Source organism: Pleurodeles waltl, chromosome 3_1 (genome assembly GCF_031143425.1).
Source record: "Pleurodeles waltl isolate 20211129_DDA chromosome 3_1, aPleWal1.hap1.20221129, whole genome shotgun sequence".
In the NCBI taxonomy this organism is placed as follows: domain Eukaryota; kingdom Metazoa; phylum Chordata; class Amphibia; order Caudata; family Salamandridae; genus Pleurodeles; species Pleurodeles waltl.
Window position 1 is genome coordinate 1,062,980,869 of NC_090440.1, and position 21,298 is coordinate 1,063,002,166.

The 21,298-nt window shown below is 44.4% G+C and overlaps 1 protein-coding gene across 1 annotated transcript in view; it reads right to left on the bottom strand.

Moving 5' to 3' along the window:
* DPP10 (dipeptidyl peptidase like 10) overlaps positions 1–21,298 on the bottom strand; it is a 1,473,102-nt gene that overhangs the window by 98,230 nt on the left and 1,353,574 nt on the right. The window contains exon 20 of the mRNA XM_069224346.1: positions 1,407–1,601. Within this exon, the coding sequence (XP_069080447.1) occupies positions 1,407–1,601 (195 nt within the window). The remainder of the gene's footprint in view (positions 1–1,406; positions 1,602–21,298) is intronic.

The following is a 21,298-nucleotide window of genomic DNA, read 5'->3' on the forward strand; positions in this document are numbered from 1 at the left end:
GTCACACTTTTTTAACTAGGGTTATGGGAACAGGCACACTGAGTCTTAATTTAGTGCTTGCTCTCAGTGCTCGTTTTAGGTGATATAGCATAGACCCTCCAATATATGCTGATATTTAACTGGGAAATGTGTGTCAAAACTCTGACGGCATGCACAGCTCCGTGGGGCAGAGTACAGAAGCCGCTGAATGAGCCCAGGAATAGAATTAGGTATGTTTTTTTTTCAAATTTGGTGTCTTTCTCCTAAAAATATTTAAACCTGAAACAAATTCATAAATTGAGGGGCACATTTATACTCTGTTTGTGCTGAATTAGCATCATTTTTTTATGCAAATTCAGCGTAAACTTAACTCCATATTTATATTTTGATGCTAGATCCATCTAGCACCAAAATATAGGAGTTAACATCATTTTTTGGATGCGTGAAACCACCTTGCAGCAATGAGTTACCGTACAAAAAATTACTCAAAGCCCATAGCGCCTTATTTATCCTCTATGCAAAAATGGTGCAGGGGGGAGGAGGCAGGCCTAAATAATGGTGCTAAGCCTTCTTACCGCCATTATTTAACACCTGGGTCAGAGCATGCATTAGGGGACCTGTGGACCCATTTCAATGGTCAAACACCATGGAAAGAGCCCACAGGTGCCCACCCCAAGCTCCAAGAACACCCACACCAGAGGGACACCAGAGGATGGGGGACCCCAACCCAGGTAAGTAGAGTGAGTATAGGTAAGTATTTAAAAAGAAAAATGTAAGTGCCATTGAGGGCCCTGAAATGGGACCCCCTACATAGCACTGGGTGCAATGACCATGCCCAGGGGACACTTGTCCCCTGTGCTGGCCAATGGGGTAGTGGGAATGACTCCTGTCTTTTCTAAGGCAGGGGTCATGTGGTATGGATGTTTTTGCATCAGGAAACTATGCTAGGCTGGTTAACGGCATTTCTTTTTGCCTCTAACCAGCCTAGAGTCATATTCTGAGGCAAATCCACCTTCCCCCATAAGGCTAACGTCATTTTGTCTGACGTTAGCTCAACCTGAGCACCGGCATGCAGGATTCCATAAATTTGGAGCCCGGCTGGCGCTATGGAATGACGCAAGCCTGCGCCCTGCTTTTTGATGCAAAACTGCATTTGCGCAGTTTTGCGTCAAATAGTATAAATATGGGCCTGAATGTCTCCAGCAGTTTCGCAGCAAACCCCCTTGTTAATGAGTCTGGCAAAACATCCTTGAATTTTATAGACAGATTACCATTCATAACAATAACATATGCTTTTATAATCACCTTACGAACTTTCAAAAATTGAGAATGTGAGTTTGAGATTAAGTGAACAGTAAATTATTTTTTATTTATTACTTTTGTACGAAAGTTGGTGTAACAATTTACACCATTTTTGCCATACTCACTCTACTGCTGTGATTTGGTCTTTTACTTCCACAGATCCTAAGCTTCGGTGCACCTCTTGTAGGATTTTAAGTCCTTGAAATCCGCTTCCCCTGCCATCGAAGCGAGCCACAATGACATTGTGAGAGTTGACAAGCACCGAATCCCAGTCAATGTGGAACTTATCTGTAACCAGCTGACCTCCAGGAGCTTCATCGCTGAAAATACAGGAATGACAGTTATTAACCCAGCGAAGAACATTAATATAATTCACCAATAAATAATTTCAGATTGATGAAAATCAAAATACGCCTTTGTCATCCTTATTTTAATTATCACATTTCTCGCGGTATGATCAAGCATATTTATTTCTAAAGTCCAAAAGATACAGGAAAGGCCACTGCAGTTATGTAGCACTGGGAGGCCAAATTATGAGGTAGGGTTCAATAAACTATGTGGAAATGGCCGGCAAATTATGTAGTGTACTGTACCACATTCTGTGGCAGTATTGTTTCCAATTATGTCATAACACACATCGAAATCGTACTTTGTCATTTTAATACACTTTTGTACTGTCTGAGCAAAGGTTTCATCTGATTAGTACTCCTTTAACACCTGAGTAAAACAACAATCAGGAACAGATGGCGACCAATTACATTTTGTAGAGTCTGTCACTGTAGTGCATGTTGTGTGGAGCTTTCTTTTAGTAGCGTTTGACTAATTCAAGTTTGAAAAAAGCTTTTTTTAATCCTCAAATTATTCAGCAGATGATTATATGAGAAGTACTGTAAATGCATAATTTTGGGGCTTTTCACGGAAATAAAATGTATTCATTCACATCGTACCAAAAGTGAATTCATTATACCAAATGGTAACGAAAACAATATTACATAAGTTTAGGTTTCTTTTATAACAAATATTTATTTACTTATATTAGCTATACTATATTGTCAGTTCCTTGGCTGTGTTTTGAGTTGGGTCAATTTATTTTTGTCTAGCCATGTTCCGCAAATGAAACTCTGAGACGTACTATCTTGCTCCCCTCCTCTACTTTCCTCATGGCTCTATCTTCGATCAATGGATGGACTCTCCTGTGAAAATCCAACATTTTCTTTCATCTGTACACCGATGACAACAAGATATATTCTAAAGTTTCTTCACTTGAGGACATATCAGTTCTTATTAAGATTTTAGAAGATCTCCAGGAGTGGGTCACGAAGCACCATCTTAAATTGAAATCACAAAATCTGAACTCACATTGCTCGTTTCTCGACATTCCAATCCATAGGTCTGGCAGGATGAAATTAATCTACTCAACTGCAAAACCTTTATAGTAAAAAGTGCAAAATCCTTAGCTTTACTCAAGAGAAAATCTGACATTCCAAACACAACCCAGGTCTCTGGCTAAACAGGCTCAATTCTAAGTATGACTCCTCTGAGACCTCAAGGACCGCGTTCTACCAGAACATTTTAAAACAATTCAATTCTTGGTTCTGTTGAAGCTTGACTGTTAGAAATTGGGTCTCTGATAGGCAGAGGTGTGGACACTGTCCAAATAGGGGCCGCTATAAGTCACTCACACATCTTAAATTAACCTGTGCTCACCTTCTGGTAGTTTGGCACAGAGCAGACAGGCTTAACCTAAGAGGCTATGTGTAAAGGATTTGTGCAATAGTTAAGTACAGTAACACAGTGAAAGGCACCAGAAAAAGACCCAACATCAGTTTAGAAAAATAGCTAATATTTATCTCATTACAAGACCAAAATGACAAAAATCCAATAAGTAGAAGGTGAGATATGATTTTTTGAAGATTGAATGTAAAAATAGTGCTTAGAAGTCACTAGTGATCCAAAGGATCCTTGAGGTCGCAAGGGACTGGTGCAAATCCAAAATCCAGGATGACTGTGATGGAGGGTAGTCCAGCTACAGAATCCCCATTGGATCGGCTGAAACTGTACCTTTAATGGAGCAATGTTTTAACAGCAAGAGCAAAATGCATCAATACTTTTACCACACTTGGCCACTACATTGTGGTTGTGTTAAGTGGAAGTGAATGTGATGCATCGTCATCGGGCTGTGCAGATTATTGTCATCAAGACACACAGGGCCTTATTACAACTTTGGAGGACGGTGTTAATCCGTCCCAAATGTGATGGATATACCACCTACCGTATTACGAGTCCATCATATCCTATGGAACTCATAATACAGTAGGTGGTATATCCGTCACATTTGGGACGGATTACCACCGTCCTCCAAAGTTGTAATAAGGCCCACAGTCTGTTAATCCGCTGTCATTGGGCAGCTGCTGCATTGCCCTCGATGGAGCAATGGGCCAATTTCTCTCCTGCACTCGGGATGATGCATCGCTTTTTGAAAGCTTTAGCTGCAGAACCCACTTCTGAGGCCTAGGATTGGAGAGGAGCACCTCAGGGAAGAGTGGAACGCAAACATGGCAGAGTCCAGCAGCACCAGAATAGTTGCAAGCAGTCTTTTTTGTCCCTGAGACGTCATAAGAACTTGGAGCAAACCAGCATGCCCATGGAGATTTCTTGGGTTCAAGGATGTAGAGAGGAAGTGCGGTCCTTCAAACTGCAGGCAAGAATCAGCAGCCTAACACATCAAAGCAAGTAGCAAAGTGGCAGACCCTCCTACAGCACAGCAAGCAGCAGGCCAATACAGCAATGCAGTCACAGAGTGGCAGTATCTCCTGGCAGTCCAGCAGTCCTTCTTCCTGGCAGAGGTTCCTTGGTTTCAGTAGAGATCTGATTTGCTGGAGTTTGGCGTCCAGTACTTATACCCAAATGTGCCTTTGAAGAACAGGGGGCAAACCAGCAAGCCCGTGGATATTTCTTGGGTTCAAATTTGTAGAGAGCAAGTGGGGGGGACATCAAAGGAGGCCTTTAAAGATCACAACGTCCCTGCCATTCCAGTCCCTGGCTCCAGACACTCTACAGGGGGTTGTGTAGCTAAAGTGTGGGGAAAGGCACAACCCTTTTCAGAAGTAAGTGTCAGCTCCTCCCATCCAACTATCCCAGGAAGGCCCATAAGCATGGTGATGGGGCATTAGGATGCAAATGTCACATCTAAGCTTCCTTTGTGTGTTACTGTTTAGAGGGAATGCACAAAGCCCAACTGTCAGCAACCCAAGACGTGTAATCAGAGACAGGCAGAGACACCGAATGTTTAAATCAAGAAAATGCCAACTCTCTAAATGTGGCATTTTCAAACTCACAATTTACAATGTGACTTATCCGTCAGTTGTGATTTTAAATTGTGAGTCCAGAGACACCAAACTCCATATTTCTATCTTTTGCCAATCGGAAATTACACTTATATTTTAAGGTAACCACATTGTTGTTCTATGGAGAGATAGGTCTTGCAATAGTGAAAAACGAATTTACATTCTGATACGTTAAACTTAAAAGTACATGTCCGACCCTTTAAATACACCGCACCAGGGGCTTGTGGCTAACTAGGGCCTACCTTAGGGTTAACCTTCATGTAATAAAAAGGGAGGTTTTGGCCTGGCAAGTGGGTGCTCTTGCAAGGTCAAAATAGCAGTTTAAAACAGCGCACACAGTTTCTGCAGTGGCAAGCCTGGGATATGTTTGAAAGGCTACTGTAGTGGGCGGCACAATCAGTACTACATGCCCACTGGTAGCATTTAATTTGTAGGCCACTGTCACATATAGTGAACTTTACTAGGGACTTACAAGTAAATTAAATATTCCAATTCTGGAGAAGCCAATGTTACCATGTTCAGAGAATGAAGCACCTACACTTTATATGTCATTTCCAAAACATATCAAAACACTACAAAGGGGTGAGAGGGAATTCCTGCCTGACCTGCCTACACCAATAATATTCTCACAAAGAGGACAAGGAATGATGTCTGGTGTCAAAAGCAGACTAGTTCAAACATCAATATTTTGAAAAAACAGCAATATTTTGAAAAAAACTGCCCTCTCCCACAATTTGTGGCATGCTACATCATAGGGCCCTGCTAACACACTCCGAGATATAAATCCCCTTCAGAGTGGAGCAGTAAGGGTGGGGTAACATAAAAGCACATGGATCCATGCGGAGCTGGGTGTGGCGGTGACTGGCAGTACCGCACCCTTGACAAATGTGTGACTACAGGGTGGTGCTCCCACCCAGCTTTGATGAAAGCGAGTATTATTGAACAGCAATCCTCAGGTGACTTCACCATTAGAAACCTATGACCCACCAGTCTGTCAGCTGGGGACCTGCCAAATCAATGTATTGGAAGGCTAGGCCTATTTAGGGAAGGCCATGGTAGTTTCAGGAAAGATAAATCATAATTTCCCCCCAAACACTGGGAAAACATTCCTGTATATTAAAGTCATTGATATTTTGCTTTGCAGAAATAACCCCTTGCTGTGAGGGTGTGTCTCTCAAAAATAAAATAATGCTAATCCTCATCCATTGCATGTCTGCCGACCTGTACTACCATTGAGACAACAGTGACCCTGGCAAACCGACCCCCACAGTATGGCAGAAATCTAAACTTATGGGTGCAGTCCACCAGCAGATGAGCGAAGTCAAAGGCCTCTTCTCTACCTGTAGGTATGGCCAGGATCTAAAAAATCCTTAGAATATCATTTGGCACAATAAAAGCAATGGGTGGGAATTCTTGGGTTGCCGTCAAGGAAATGGGTTGGGGCATGGGATTTGCTAGTGACATTTAAAAAAAAGCAATAAATCCAATGAGTACAACTTTTGAAATAATGTATTTGTGATTGAAACAAACTATTTAAGATATATAAGATTACAGAAGAACAATAGCAGCACATACACCTTTAATACGCGATTATTTTAATGGGAAAAAAAAATGAATAGGCTGACTTTAGTGAAATTCATTATCATGATGATTATATTTGATGAACAATATGTGAGCCATGTACTTGACTTGCTACTGCTAAGCACAGAGGCCCCAATTATGGAAATATGTTGGGGTATAAGCATGAGCATTGGCGTAGTGACACCTGATGGTGTTCACCAAGATCCCTTTGAGACTAAGGAAGGAAGTTTTATATAGAAGATAATATGTCCTTTTGAAGGTGGTTGAACATCATGCAGATGTGGGAAAGAAAGAAAATGGCAAGTCCTCAGACATTCCATACTCTGGACTGACAACCAAGAACCTGGGGGCACAATTGGTCAAGTTAAGTTCATTTGGCACAATGCAATTTGGTCTAATGTTGAAGTTGCTGAAATTGGAATCTAGAGAGCTAGTGTTAATATTGAAAAAATCAATGTCGGTGTGTACCAGGATATGTTCACATATAAAAATGAAATTGCATCACTATTGTTGAATTCAGCCATCATGAACTCTCCATAAACCTCAACTCAAAAGTATGTGGTCAGGCAGGCTAGGAGATCTAGGCCTATGGTTACCGATTGGCAGGTCACAGGTGGGGCAGCACGTAGCTGGCAGACAAATGTATGAACAGGAAACTAAGTTCAACCCCACAGATAGGCACAGCAATACACAATGGTCCCGGGGGATTAGCCCCAATAAAACACATATGGTCGGAGGGGCATGCACATTTGCAAAACAGCACAAAGTCAGATGCCACATGAAATTAGGAACACTCAGCCAATTGGAACACAGCACACACAGTAACACGCATTTGTCATGTACCCGTCATGCAAAACATCTGGACAATTTATCCACTGGCCTTCATTGTGTCCACGCAAGCTCAAGGGCCACCACCATTTGTTATCAGAACCTCATATACAACTCCAAGACAATGGCCCACATCCATACCAAATAAGGATTACTAAAACTGTTTTATTGTACCCAGAGAAATGTATGAAACAACACTCACATCAATTGTACTTTGAGATAATCCTCAGATCACAGTCTGTAACTGTAATGTTTAATTCAACAAACTGCTCTTTTTTGCCAAACTCCTCTTGTTTTTAGTTATTTTAAGGTAAATTCACACTCAAGCAACATCTTGGTGAGTCATATAGGAGGTGATTGGTACCTCATACCCGACTGCAGTGAAAGGGGAACCCACCCGGATGGATTCACATTTGCCTAACAAAGAAGATGAGCAGACGCTGCAATCGATTGGAAGTTCTGCTGAATCCTCGGTCTGAGGTCTGTCCTGAAGCCACTGTCAGAGGGTAAGAGAGTGCATCAGAGGCTTAGTCCTGGCATTTGGCATATGGAAAACCAGGAAGAAGTGTAAGAATTTAACCTGAGCACCCTGCCACTGACAGAAATCTGGCATGTTACCTATTTAACATGTCCGAACTAAGCAGTCACAGGACGGTCTTAGAGGTGTTCCAGTGGAGGGCACCTTTTTTGGGATAGTCAGCATGATAGGAAAAGTGAACGTTGTTGGTCACTTGGACTTCTGGGAATGACACAGATGGTAGACTCGTACCCTGGGCGTGATAGAGGGTAGAAACTTTGCTGCTTGGACCACTGGGCATGACACAGAAGGTAGGTGTAGGCACTGGGTGGGACAGAGCTGGCACCTCAATTTTGAGAGCAGTTTGTCACTTGGACCTCTGGGTGTGACACAGATGGTACACTTGTCCTCTGGGTATGACACAGCGTTGAGGTCTCACTGCTTGGACCGCTGGGCGTGACACAGATGGTACACATTGTCCCTGGGTGTGATATAGGGCTGGCACCTCAATCTTGCTTTTACAGACCAGTCAGTCAGTGCATCTGGTTTCTAAACATTACTGATATCTGAAAGAAGTGGACCTGCTAGGCGTGACACAGATGGTACGCATGAACCCTGGGTGTGATAAAGGTGTGATTTGGATGGTAGGGAAGAAAAAAAGATTTGGATCTGGGAGATTAGGTGTAGCTTGCGTTTAGCCAGGAAGGGTCTATGGTTGTAGAGCTATTGACTTTTCTCAATTGTTATTATCTCTGTCCCAGAGCAGGTATTGTCAGACTATCAAGTTCACTTAGTACTGTGTAGGGCTAAAAAATATAACAAGTTTTGCCATGAATGGCACACACACTAAAGCACAAGCGTTTCTTTGGCCAAAGGAGGGAACCTTTGAAACAAACATAATTGAACAATTAAGGACACACATACGGACCTAGTACGTAGGGCAAAAGAACGACAGGAGAGAAGAACTGTTAGAACTATGGTCCATCTCTGAGGTGGCCTAGACTGATAAATCTTACCCACAGTCATCAAGCAAAGCATCCACACCTACCCCAGTATATGCAGGAATGGAGGTGCTATCCACAATACCGTATAATTCTGCATTAGGCTACACCAATCTAACGGTTGAGGGAGATGGAGGATCATAATCAAACAGCAAACTGTTAGGTCCAGGCATGAAGGTCTAACAGTCCAGCAGGCCCAGGCAATCCCATCACCACCCAAGTCCAGTGCTAGAGTTCCCTGAAGTTCGGCTCTCCGTCAGTCGTGTCTAGCCCATAGGGGCTCAGTGGCATGGACAGCATGCACTCCGACTCATTCCGGTGAACACACTAGAGTGACAGGGAGATTCATAACGGTTCCAGACAGTGACATAACTAGTGAGTGTGAGGAAAGGGGTCCCAGTCCCCCGGGATCTGATGATGAGAGCAGAGCAACAGGGTTTGCTCAGGTAGCCAAAGAAACAACAGAGAGTGAGTTTGAGGGCAAGCTCTAACCACAAAAAACAGCGCATAAACTCAGAATAAAGGAGGCAACCTAGGTGAGATTTAGAGAAAAGGCACAAACTAAGGAGAGAGTGAAAGAGAGAGCTTGCACCCTGGAAGCACAACAAGAAAGTACAGTGGCACGCCCTCCACTTGAGAAGCACAGAGTTAGGTACAGAGCACCACTCGAGGAAGAGTCTGAGGCAGATCTAGAGGAGAGGCTTCTAGATTAGATCCAAGCCCCACTAGATAATCAATGTAATAGAGGGGCTGACCAAGAAATAAGAGACCAAGGTACCTTGGTGCAAACTGAACGTAGAAGCAGGAGAACAAAGATGGCACCTTTGCACACGCATGAGGAGATCAGGGACGAATACATCTGCTGCTTCCCTCGAACGTGGAGGACAGGCAAACTAACCCCAAGAGAGATAGTGGCCAGAGAGGGAGGCAACATTTTTGCACAGCCATTTAGTCGCCTGCTTGCCCGCTGGACTGAGGGAAGGGACAAGTACAGTGAACTCTGGGCAGATAAGGGTCCTTCGATCTAGATAACATAGCCATTGCAGAAGACTGTACCGGGTACAGATGGGAAGATCCCAAGTGGAACTTCCCTAAATGCAGGATTGTCTCAGAAATGTGGGAAGAATCTGTTAGGGAGAAATCAGTGGAGCTACCCAGAGCCAAAATATACCCGCTACTGCAGAAGGGCACATCAGGGACCATCTATATGCCATGGGCTCAGATGGCTAAAGCAGAGCTAAGAACCAAATTGCCACCATTGTTGGGTGGGGCAGGAAAATGGATCTCATGATTTGAGAAGAAAATTGCAGACGATAAACTTAGCGATAGGCGATTTCAAAAGTGTGCTAAGTATTCTTATCAGGGAGTAGATGAACACAGTTTTCACCCAAGCTTGTATCCCAGCAATCACGCTGACAAAATCTGAGCATGACAGGGCCACATTCCATTCATACAGGAACCAAATATGGACAGCCCCTATGGGAAACATTCCCTACCTGCCCAGATGTAGGAGGGTTAATGGCAGAAACTATAAAACCTTGGGAAACCATAACCGATTTTCTGGATAGAATGGGTGAACAATAGAGACAAGAGACAGGACAGCCATGAACCGATACAGGCCCCAAGATCATATTGTTTTACAATGTCCTCAAAAAGGGGCTGTCCACTGAAATACAAAGTGGATTGGGCAGCATAGTGCCGCTAGACACCAAACCCTGGCAGGAGATACAAGTTCACATATTAATCTATCACAAAAAGAAATAAGAAAAGGACAGAGAAATACAGAATTGAGCCCAGAGGGACACCGCTACGGTGTTCCAAGACAAATTGAAAAAGACCCCCTCAAAGGGCTTGCACTGGCAGTGAGTGTACAAGTGGCACCTGTTCTGAAGGGAGCTTCACTGCAAAGCCCCAGAGGGTTTCAACCTGGCTATAACCGCAGAAACGAGGGAGGTTGGCAGCAGCCAGACCTTAGAGATTTTTACTATTACCACAGAATGGGCCACATGCACGACAGATGCCTGCTAAAGGCATATCAGGAACAGAAGTCATTAAGCCTGCACCAGTCCCTGCAAAATCTCCTTCCATAAAACCAAGCCCAGAGAAACCCAAATGCACCTTGCACTCAGCCACAGGGAAGCCAGTACACCGCCACCCCACAGTAACAAGGGTCATGTGGCAATAGCAACCCAACCCAACCCAACCCAAAAAAGGACTGGGGCCACAACCATGGCAGGGATGGGTAACTGTTTGGGGAAGCAATGCCTTCTCCCAAGCGTAGAACCAAAATGCGCAGTAAAGTTAAAACCCCAAATGCGAAGCATCCATTTCAAGCATACCTCAACATTCGCTGTTCTAAACCTCAAAAGAAGGAACAACAAGACAACATTAGTGATTCAAGCCTTTCCTTGTGTTCTGGAAGCTCTGGGATGCTATATGTGTTTTGGCAATCAGGTATCCTCACTGGAGTCTGCCATTCAGGGTGCCCACAGAGGTGTAGGCCTCACTGTGCTGCAAATCCCCCAGTGTGGGATTGGCAGGCCCAGGGTAGTCTGATGAGGGAGCAGAGCAGTTCCCCGACCAGTGTTTAAAAGCAGGCACCCAAGTCCTGCACCAACAATTAGGACTGGTTCCAATCACCAAGTCACAAGGTCCCCATTCATGGGCACCCAGCCTGGGACTAAAATTCCTTCATGGCTTGTGGTCCCAACAATGCCCCCAGAAAGCTAGCAGCCTCCAGCCAAATAAAGGCACCGATTTAGTTCTGAAATTAAGCTGTCCTCCTGTGAACCAAGCCAGGATTCTGGTACTTTTGGGATAGTGAAGACCCCATAACCTCAATAGTGCATGCATGAAATACAACAGATTGCAATGCACTGCAAGATGCTGGGTCAGTAGAGAGAGGTTCACCAGAACAACCAGCCGCCCCAGTCCATTACCATAATTTGGGCAAAAGTCAACAAATTCTTGCCCTTGCGCAGGACTCACCATGCAGCGATATATTGCCTCCTCCTTTCCTTCATGGGAGAGGGAGGTAACGTGGAATAAAGATTCTGAAAAAATCCACAACAGCTCTGAGCAGAATAGAACACAGAGATATGCTCACTCCAGTATCAGGCCTAGCAATCAGCCAAAACACAAGACCTCATACACCAAAATATCAGAGGCACACAGGGGCGGCAGAACAACTCTCCAACACCCTCCCGTTCACAACAATTGAGATAACAATTCATGTGAAGATCTAGGGGAGTACCCAAAGACCACTAAAGAGAAGCCAAAAGCTAGCCCAAAAGAAGTCTCTAGAAAAAGGATGCAGTCAAGACTCCAGGTGCCAGGTCATGTAGCATGCCAAAAGCTGTGACTAGATGGCTATACAAAGAGCTCAGGGCATGTTTTCAAATAGATACCTCAAGTGTGCCACCCTCCGGGTGCCTCACTAAAAATAAGCAAATTAAGTGTGGAAACACCCCCCGAAAAAACAACACAGGAACATCTAAGAAATCATTGACGGCGACACAGTCAGGGATGCAATGTTTTTTTAAATAACAAACCAGACCTAGCTTTAATCCAACAAGACTGCAATTGAGCCACCAAGTGCACCACCTTTACTGCAAACCATCACTTTTTTCAGTGACCACATCAATAATCTCAACAGGATCAAGAACTGCAGATTACACCGTGAACGTTTCTGAACTGTCATAGCTAAGAAACTCCTATCACCAGAGGACTACAGACAAATCCCCTGGATTCAACTCAAGACCTGCAATGTTTGCTAGGGGTGCTGCTGCATCCATTCTTTGCCAAAGAACTGTCAAGTGGAATCTATCCAGAAATTGTCACTGCACTTGAATTGGACCTCTCCCATATCATCTCCAACGACACTGCCCGCAACACTAGCATTTCACACGGGCTACACAGCGCTCTTTTACACAACCCATGGTATCAGCACATGACCGCTGTGGGTTCCAAGACATTAGCCTGGTCATGTTTGGTCTGTTTGCTGATACCTCATGCAGTAGGTGCAGACAGGCTTTACTTGTCCCAAGAAGTAGCCCCTGAAAAAGCAAAATGCCTTCTCCACCTACACCTATGTAGGATTAGGGCCAACCTAGAACCCATCAGAGGTGAATGCCATAGAATAGTAGTGAATCTAACCCAATACTAGACCAATCCCACAGCACTGTACCTTTTCACCAAGTCTAGAGCTATTTAAACTGAGCTAGATAGGATGTACAGGAAGGGCACCATACAAGGGAATACTGTTTGGCCCTGAGACTTTCCAAAAAAAGAGATTTGTAGAGGTAGCGAAACCATCAAACCAATGCACAAACGCATCCACTCCTGCTTCCATATGTTGTCCCAGGGTGGCCCTTAGCGTATCTTAGGGTTTTTTTCTTTAATAACAAATGGACCCCAGATGTGGGGTTCTAGTGTAGGTCCGTCCACCTAGGTGATATGAGGGGAAATGACTCTCGTAGGGGTGGGTTGAATAATAGCACAGATTCCCATGTCAGGAAATCTGGTACACTGAGGTAGATAGATATATGTGGATGGAAGGGAAGGGGAAATCTGTATTCCTTTTGTTTCAGAGGTAAAGGAACAGTTCTGCTGGGAACAAGTGAAAACTGTGGCACAATCCTAGACATTCTGGACAGGCAATGGGGCACCTCCATGCTGATTGACACTTACTGGCAGTGCAGTGTTTGCCTACACTTACCTCATTCCCGGGTGGCGTGGTATCTGCTCCCTCGTCACCATACACACCCTAGCCCTCGGTATTCCTGGAGAAGATCTGTCAGAGTTTTTCCAACACCTGTCATCAGGCTTGAGAAAAGAGAACTGCTGTTTATTTTGGCTGGGCTCAGTACAAAGACATTCCAAAGGAACTCAGACTGTTCTTTGACACACAGGTATCAGCGGGAGGGTCCATGCCATTCTTCATCAAGCAGACAAAAGCAAACACCTGCTGGTTACAAATAACCAGGTGGGAAATGCTCAAGATGATGAACAGCACTGAGCTTGGCCTTAATTTAATCACATTGTGGTGGAATTTGTCTCCCACAAGGCTCAAGAATATATGAGCTGGCAAGTGAGATTTGGCTTCTCCTAGTACAATTTTCTAACACTGGCAGTTGCTGGCATTTGTGGTTGGTCGCTGTCAGAGGGCTGCCGTTTGAGTGAATTTGCTGCTGCTCAAGTACATTTTCTACTGAAGAAGCAGAAAAATCGATTTGACCGGGTGCTCTAGCACATGACATTCTAACTGATTTTCAGTGCTGCTAGCGCTACTAGCACTACATTTCCGTGTGAGCTGCATATTTTACACCCTTTGTTGGAATTCTCTGGAATCTCATCAAGTTTTTATGTACCTCTGGAATTCTTTGGAGTGAAACTCTGTAAGTTCTGTTCACCCTTATTCTGAAGCACTGGTTAGGAGCGTCTTCCTTATTTAACAGCCCCCTCAAAAGTGGTGACGTTCCTGCATCCAGCAACTCTACATGCTGATTCCTCTTCCTCAAAGTCACCCAGGGCCGCACTAATCCAAACCAGTACCAAAGCACTACCGAACCATGGATCTCTAAATCCCTACAAAAAGTCACCATTGCTCAATTACATTTGCATGTGAAAAACAATGGCATCCTTGGTTCACCTCAATGGGTTTCCACTCCAGATATTGTACTGAAACTTTACTGATAGTAATGATCTAGACATTTTGGACCCGAAGGTGCTGAACAGCTTTATCCTTTTTGACTTTTCAAGTGCATTTGACACTGTAGTTCACAATTTCCTTCTTTTCCAATATGTGATCAAAGTTTTGAGAATTCACTCAAGTGGTTCACCTCCTTTATGTTGGATCCTTTTCCGACAGTAACATTTGAAGCCCTTTCCTCCTCAGTGAGACCAGTCACCTTTGGGATCCCATGGGAGTTCCCTTGTCACCTTTATTATACCATATCTAAATAAAGCCGTCACAGTCCTCTAATGCACATGTTTCTATGCAGCTGATACACAAAAATAGTTCTGGATATCAGAAGAGAGAGCAAACATTTCAAACGTATAGTAACGGCCTGCTGCCTATCAAACCCTGAATGGAATGCAATTGCTTTTGCTGAAAAGGGCCAACATAGAAAGTTTCATCCTATGACCTCAACATTTCCAGATAGGAGCATTATTAAAAATAGGCATGTTTCTAATCAGAACCCCTCAAATGTACTCTATCATAGCATACAATAGATCTGAAAACCAACAAGCGTTGTATGAGCACCATCAGTTACAGATTTGACTATATCAATGACGTGTTTGCTGCTTTTCCTGCATACTAGAGCAAAAGACTGCAGAAAGTCCAAATAATGTGTCCTATCAGTACATAATTTGCATCCCAAACCACTCTGTGCAAAAATTGTGGTAAAACAGGCGTGCCTTGAAATGTGCTTGTGCACATTACAGGGCATATTTATACTCTGTTTGCACCGAATTAGTGTAATTTTTTTTAACTCTAATTCAGTGCAAAACTAACTCCATATTTATACTTTGGTGCTAGACCCCTCTAGCGCCAAATTTATGGAGTTAAAGTCATTTTTTGAAAGTGGAGACCTACCTTGCCTTAATGAGATGCAAGGTAGGCGTTCCCGTGCAAAAAATTACTCTATGGCCTAAACACCATATTTAAGGGCATATTTATACTCAGCAGCATATTTATACTCTGTTTGCACTGAACTAGCGTAATTTTTTTTACTCTAATTCGGTGCAAATCTAACTCCATATTTATAATTTGGTGCTAGACCCGTCTAGCACCAAGGTTCTGATTTATACTTTTTTTGCCCTGCATTAACGGCATTTTTTGAAGCAAAAGTGGCGCAAACTTACAATATACTGGCCCTTATTTATACTTTTTGCTGCAAAACTGCACTAACTCAGTTTTGCACCAAAAGGTTTAGCACCGGCTTGCACCATTTCTATGCACCAGCCGGGCACCATATTTATGAAATGGAGCACGCCGGTGCAAAGGATAGGCTAGAGTAAAAACAAAAAAGACTTTAGTCGGGTGGGGCTGGCAGTATCAAAGAAGAGGGTTTAGCACCAAAAAATGACTTTAGGCAGGTTAGAGTAAAAAAAAAAGGACTCTAACCAGATTAGCGTCATTTTTATGGTGCTAAACCTACCATGCCACATGACTCCTGCTTTAGAAAAGGCAGGAGTCATGCCCACCACCCCAATGGCCAGCACAGGGGACAGGGGTCCCCTTGGCATGGTCATTGCACCCTGTGCCATGTATGGGGGCCCATTTCAGGGCCCCCTATGGCACTTTCAAAAATAAAACGCAATCTTACCTGTACTTACCTGGGATGGGGTCCCCCATCCTTCGCAGTCCCTCTGGTGTGGGTGGGGGTGCCCTGGGGCCTGGGGAGGGCACCTGTGGGCTTATTCCATGGTGTTCCACCATGGAAATAGGCCCACAGGTCCCCTAACGCCTGCCCTGACCCAGGCTTTAAAAAATGGGGCAAAGCAAGCTTTGCCCCATTCCCCCCTCCCGTGCACCATTTTTGCATGGGAGTATACATATGGCGTTAAGGCCATAGAGTCATTCTTTGCACAGGAACGCCTACCTTGCATCTCATTAAGGCAAGGTAAGTTTCCATTTCCCAAAAATGACTTTAACTCCATAAATTTGGCGCTAGATGGGTCTAGCACCAAAGTATAAATATGGAGTAAAATGACGCTAATTCAGTGCAAACAAAGTATAAATATTCCCCTTAGCATCAAAAAATGATGCTAGTCTGGTCAGAATCATTTATTTTGACTCAAACCTGCCTAATGTCATTTTTTTTTAAGCTAGCCTACCCTTTGCACCAGCTTGCACCATTCCATAAATATGGTGCCCAACTGGTGCTAAAAAATGGCACAAGCCGGTGCAAAACTTTTTGGTGCAAAACTGCATTAGGGCAGTTTTGCACCAAAAAGTATAAATAAGGCCCTATATGTCTTGAAAGTTGTGGATGTACCCTTGAATCTATGCCTTTTCTGTGGCTCGTGTGGATGGTTTACACTACAGCTCAAATGGGATATCTGACTTATATGCCAACCAACTGTATGCAAGCTAGTATAAAAATTCCAAAACCTTTTGGAAAATAATAAATCAAATAGAAAAAGGTACTTAAAGCACCAACAATGCCAACATCTGAGATTCAGCATGAATCAACTTCTTCTCTCAAGGCTTCACCAGAGGGTTACACTCCAACTGGAGAGATAAATTAAATCCTCCTACAACTAATAACAAAGTTTCATTTTTCAACAATCAAATACCTTGTGAGAAAAGAAATTGCCAAATAGATATATTGTGATTTCAGCATATTGGATGTTAGTGAAAATCAAGTGCAGAAGCAGTTGTATACAGCGGAGCTGAAGGAGCTCTCAGGCCACAATGAAATCCACAGGCCTTATTTAAAGCAAAACATGAGTTGTAGGGGCATATTTATGAGAAAGTGGCGCACCTGTCCTGATGAACCACTTCTCTTGCGTCATCCTTGCCCCACCTAACAACACCATGGTTGTACTGTATTTACAATATGGAACACTATGGCAGTTGTTACCACAACAGCATCATCAATTTTTATGCTGTTGTGGCGCTTTGCTGCACTAGCATCAAAAATGTTGACACTACTCCAGCAAAGCACAGGGAGGCTCATTGATTTTAATGGGTGTGTTATTTTAACGCCTACCTTGAGCAGGCATTAAAAATTATGGGAAAAGTAGCTCAGTGAAATCTCATAAATTTCCCTGCACCATTTTTCTGGGCACAGGCATAATGTGGCGCAAGGGGTTACAAAGTAGTGTATTGCTTGCATTGCACTACTTTCTAATTCTGGAGCAGGGAAAAGGCCTCCTTGACGTCACCTTATCGTAAAATAAAAGATGCTAGGGCAGCACAAGGAGGTGCAAGGGGCTTGTAAATATGGCTGGAACTAAGGAGCTGTAACATTTAGGCCTTGGTGGAATTTTATTTATGCAGAAGGAATTAGAACAATTTCAGTGATTTTGTGTTACTCTTTTTATGTGAAGCTACCGAAAATTATACAATTACTTTTTCATGTAATTTTGCATAATTTGTCACAAAAATCCTACCGCTGGAGCACAGGAACAATGAATTAAGCAAGTAGGCGCTACTGTTCATTTTATGGTGCATTTAACACTATTTTCTTAGTACAAAATCAAAATGCATCCTCAGATCCATTTTGGATGCAACAGTACATTTTGAGCTATGAAATCTTGCGTAATTTTGCTGTAATTCACGCAATTACACTACATTAAATTACACAAGTTACACACACTCCTAATATAAATATGTCTCCCATAGCGAGGCTGTCCTCAGCCCACTGAAGGGATTGATAATCCAACTAATATATATATATATATATATATATATATATATATATGGCATTAAACCTAATCTAACCTAATACTGCTTAACCGGTTCTGTGCCGAAGACGTAGTGGTTACGTCCTGCGGCACAGTGCTGCTGTGCCGAGGACGTAACCATTACGTCCTCGGCACACAGCCCAGAGGGAGCGCTCTCGCTCCCTCTGTGTGCTTCCCCCACCCCCCCAAAGGCAGGGATGGAAGGGGAAGCCCTTCCCCTTCCAACCCCCCCCTCACATAATGACATCAGTGCGTGATCGCGCGCTGACTTCATTACAGGGTGCCGGTCGCACAGGAAGCCATTTGCTTCCTGTGCGGTAATGGAGGAAGAGGTGAATTTCTCTTCCCAGTGGGTGGGGGGTTTGCAAAAAGAGGCACCGAGGGAAAGGAAAGGATTTTCCTTTTCCCCGGTGTCTCTTTGAGCATTCCTGCTGCCCGATCGCATTGCGATCGGGCAGCAGGAATGCCCACTAGACGCCAGGGATTTTATTTTTTTGTTATGTGTTTTATGAGTGTCGGCGAGCGGACCCTTGGGCAAGGGTCGCTCCCCTTTTGGGGGCAAATTATTAACAGCCATTTCTGCCCCCCCGTGGGCAGATTGGCCTACTATTTTAAGCTGATCTGCCCCCAAGGGGGGCATAAACCACTGGAACGCCAGGGATGTTTTTATTTTTGTTTATTTATGTGGGGGGGCATAGAACTGTTGGCCTTTTCTGCCCCCGTTGGGGGCAGATCGGCCTATTGGGGCAGAAGCCACTTAGGCACCAGGGATTGTGTGTTTAGTGGAAGGGGGGGCGGCCCCTTGGGGAAGGGTCGCTCCCCTTTGGGGGGCATGTCTTTTAGGGCCATTTCTGCCCCCCTTGGGGGCAGATCAGCCTATTATTTTGACGTCAGTGATTTTTTTTATATGTTTATTTTTGTGGGGGGGCGTCCCCTTGGGCAAGAGGCGCCCCCCCAAGGGGGGCATTGACCTGTTGGCCATTTCTGCCCCCCTTGGGGCAAATGGGCCTTTTTTTTTTAGGCCCATCTGCCCCCAAGGGGGGCAGAAGCCACTTAGACACCAGGGATAGTGTGTGTGTGTATTAGTGGATGGGGGGGGGGCCCTTGGGTAAGGGTCGCCCCCCTCCTTTGGGGGCACATGTACCAAGGCCATTTCTGCACCCCTTGGAGACAGATCAGCCTATTATTTTTAGGCTGATCTGCCCCCAAGGGGGACAGAAACCACTAGAACGCCAGGGATTTTTTTTATATGTTTATTTTTGTGGGGGGGGGTCCCCTTGGGCAAGGGGCGCCCCCCCTCAAGGAGGGCATTGACCTGTTGGCCATTTCTGCCCCCCTTGGGGGCAGATGGGCCTATTTGTTTAGGCCCATCTGCCCCCAAGGGGGGCAGAAGCCACTTAGACACCAGGGATAGTGTGTGTGTGTGTGTGTTAGTGGATGGGGGGGGCCCTTGGGCAAGGGTCGCCCCCCCCCCTTTGGGGCACATGTACCAAGGCCATTTCTGCACCCCTTGGAGACATATCGGCCTAATATTTTTAGGCCCATCTGACCCCAAGGGGGGCAGAAGCCACTTAGGCACCAGGGATAGTGTGTGTGTGTTTTTTTGTTTTTTTTGTTTGGGGGCTGTCCCCTTGGGCAAGGGTCGCTCCCCATGGGGACACACTACTAAAGGTATTTTCTGCCCTCCTTGGGGCAGATAGGCCTATTTTTTTAGGCCCATCTGCCCCCAAGGGGGCAGAAGCCACTTAGACACCAGGGATAGTGTGTGTGTGTGTTAGTGGATGGGGGGGGCCCTTGGGCAAGGGTCGCCCCCCCACCCTTTGGGGCACATGTACCAAGGCCATTTCTGCACCCCTTGGAGACAGATCGGCCTAATATTTTTAGGCCCATCTGCCCCCAAGGGGGGCAGAAGCCACTTAGGCACCAGGGATAGTGTGTGTGTGTTTTTTGTTTTTTTTTTGTTTGGGGGCTGTCCCCTTGGGCAAGGGTCGCTCCCCATGGGGACACACTACTAAAGGTATTTTCTGCCCTCCTTGGGGCAGATAGGCCTATTTTTTTAGTAGGCCCATCTGCCCCTATGGCAGAATTCACTTAGGCACCAATTTCTAAATGTTTGATGGTGGGGTGTTTGTCAACTGATGAAGTATTTGCATTTGTGATAAAAAATGTTGTCCTCCTTTTTGTTCTAGTTCAAAGCTTTTGCTTTATTTGCTGTGGCTCCTTGCGGTTTTGGCGGTGGTGGACCTGCGGTTTGCATAGTTGCATGTTTTAGGTAAGTAAAAACAATTTACTCCAAAGGAGTATTGTTGCCATGCCTGAATGACATGTTTGTAGGGGGTGTTCTAAATGCAGGATTGTGTGTGAAATTGTCCTTAGATTTGTGCACAATGATATTTGTTTTGTCTTATTTCTAATTTGCTTTTCTTTCTTTCTTTTTAGTGGGATATCATTGGTGATTGCTGTGTCTGTGCAGAGTAGTTGCTGGTGATTTAAGCTTTTTCAGGCAAGTGAGCGGTATAGTTTTTGAGTTTATAACTCTTACTAATAAAGCTACACTTTATTACTTATCTTACACAGTGCTGGTTGTTGGTGGTGAATTTGTCCAGTTAATTTTAGTAGGAAAGATCATGGCTAGCTGCAGGATGACCGCTCAGCAGATGGTTGGTATGCTTTTTGAATCATTGTCTGATCATGATTATGAGACGGACTCTGCATCTGAGTCAGAGGAGGAAGTGAGAGATTCTGGCAGTGATGTTTCTGTTGGAGAGGAATCTTCTGATGAGGAAGCCACACTCAGTGCAGAACCTGTTTTAGAGGAGGACACTGATGTGCCATTAGTGCAGCAACCTGGGGCTGAAAGGTTTTCCGTTATAAGACCTGATCTCTGGGTTGCCCCAAACATGGAGCAGCCAGAGTTGCCTGCCTTTACTGGTCTCCCGGGGTGTAGCGCCAATACAGATAACTTTTTACCTGTCAATTTCTTTGAGTTATTCATGGATGATGTGTTTTTGGAAGAGATTGTTGAGCAGACTAATTTGTATGCGGAGCAGCATTTGAGGGACAATGCTGCTAGACTTAGGCCACACTCTAGAGCTGCCCAGTGGATTCCCACAAATTTGGAGGAGATAAAAAAGTTTTTAGGTTTGACTTTTTTGATGGGGTTGATAAGGAAGCCATCACTGACTTATTGGTCTACTTGTCCCTTGATGGCAACAGCTATATTTCCTGCGACCATGAGTCGTAATCGGTATTTGCTTCTTCTTAGGATGCTGCATTTTGTTGACAATGCATTAGCCTTGCCACGAAATCACCCAGATTCTGACCGT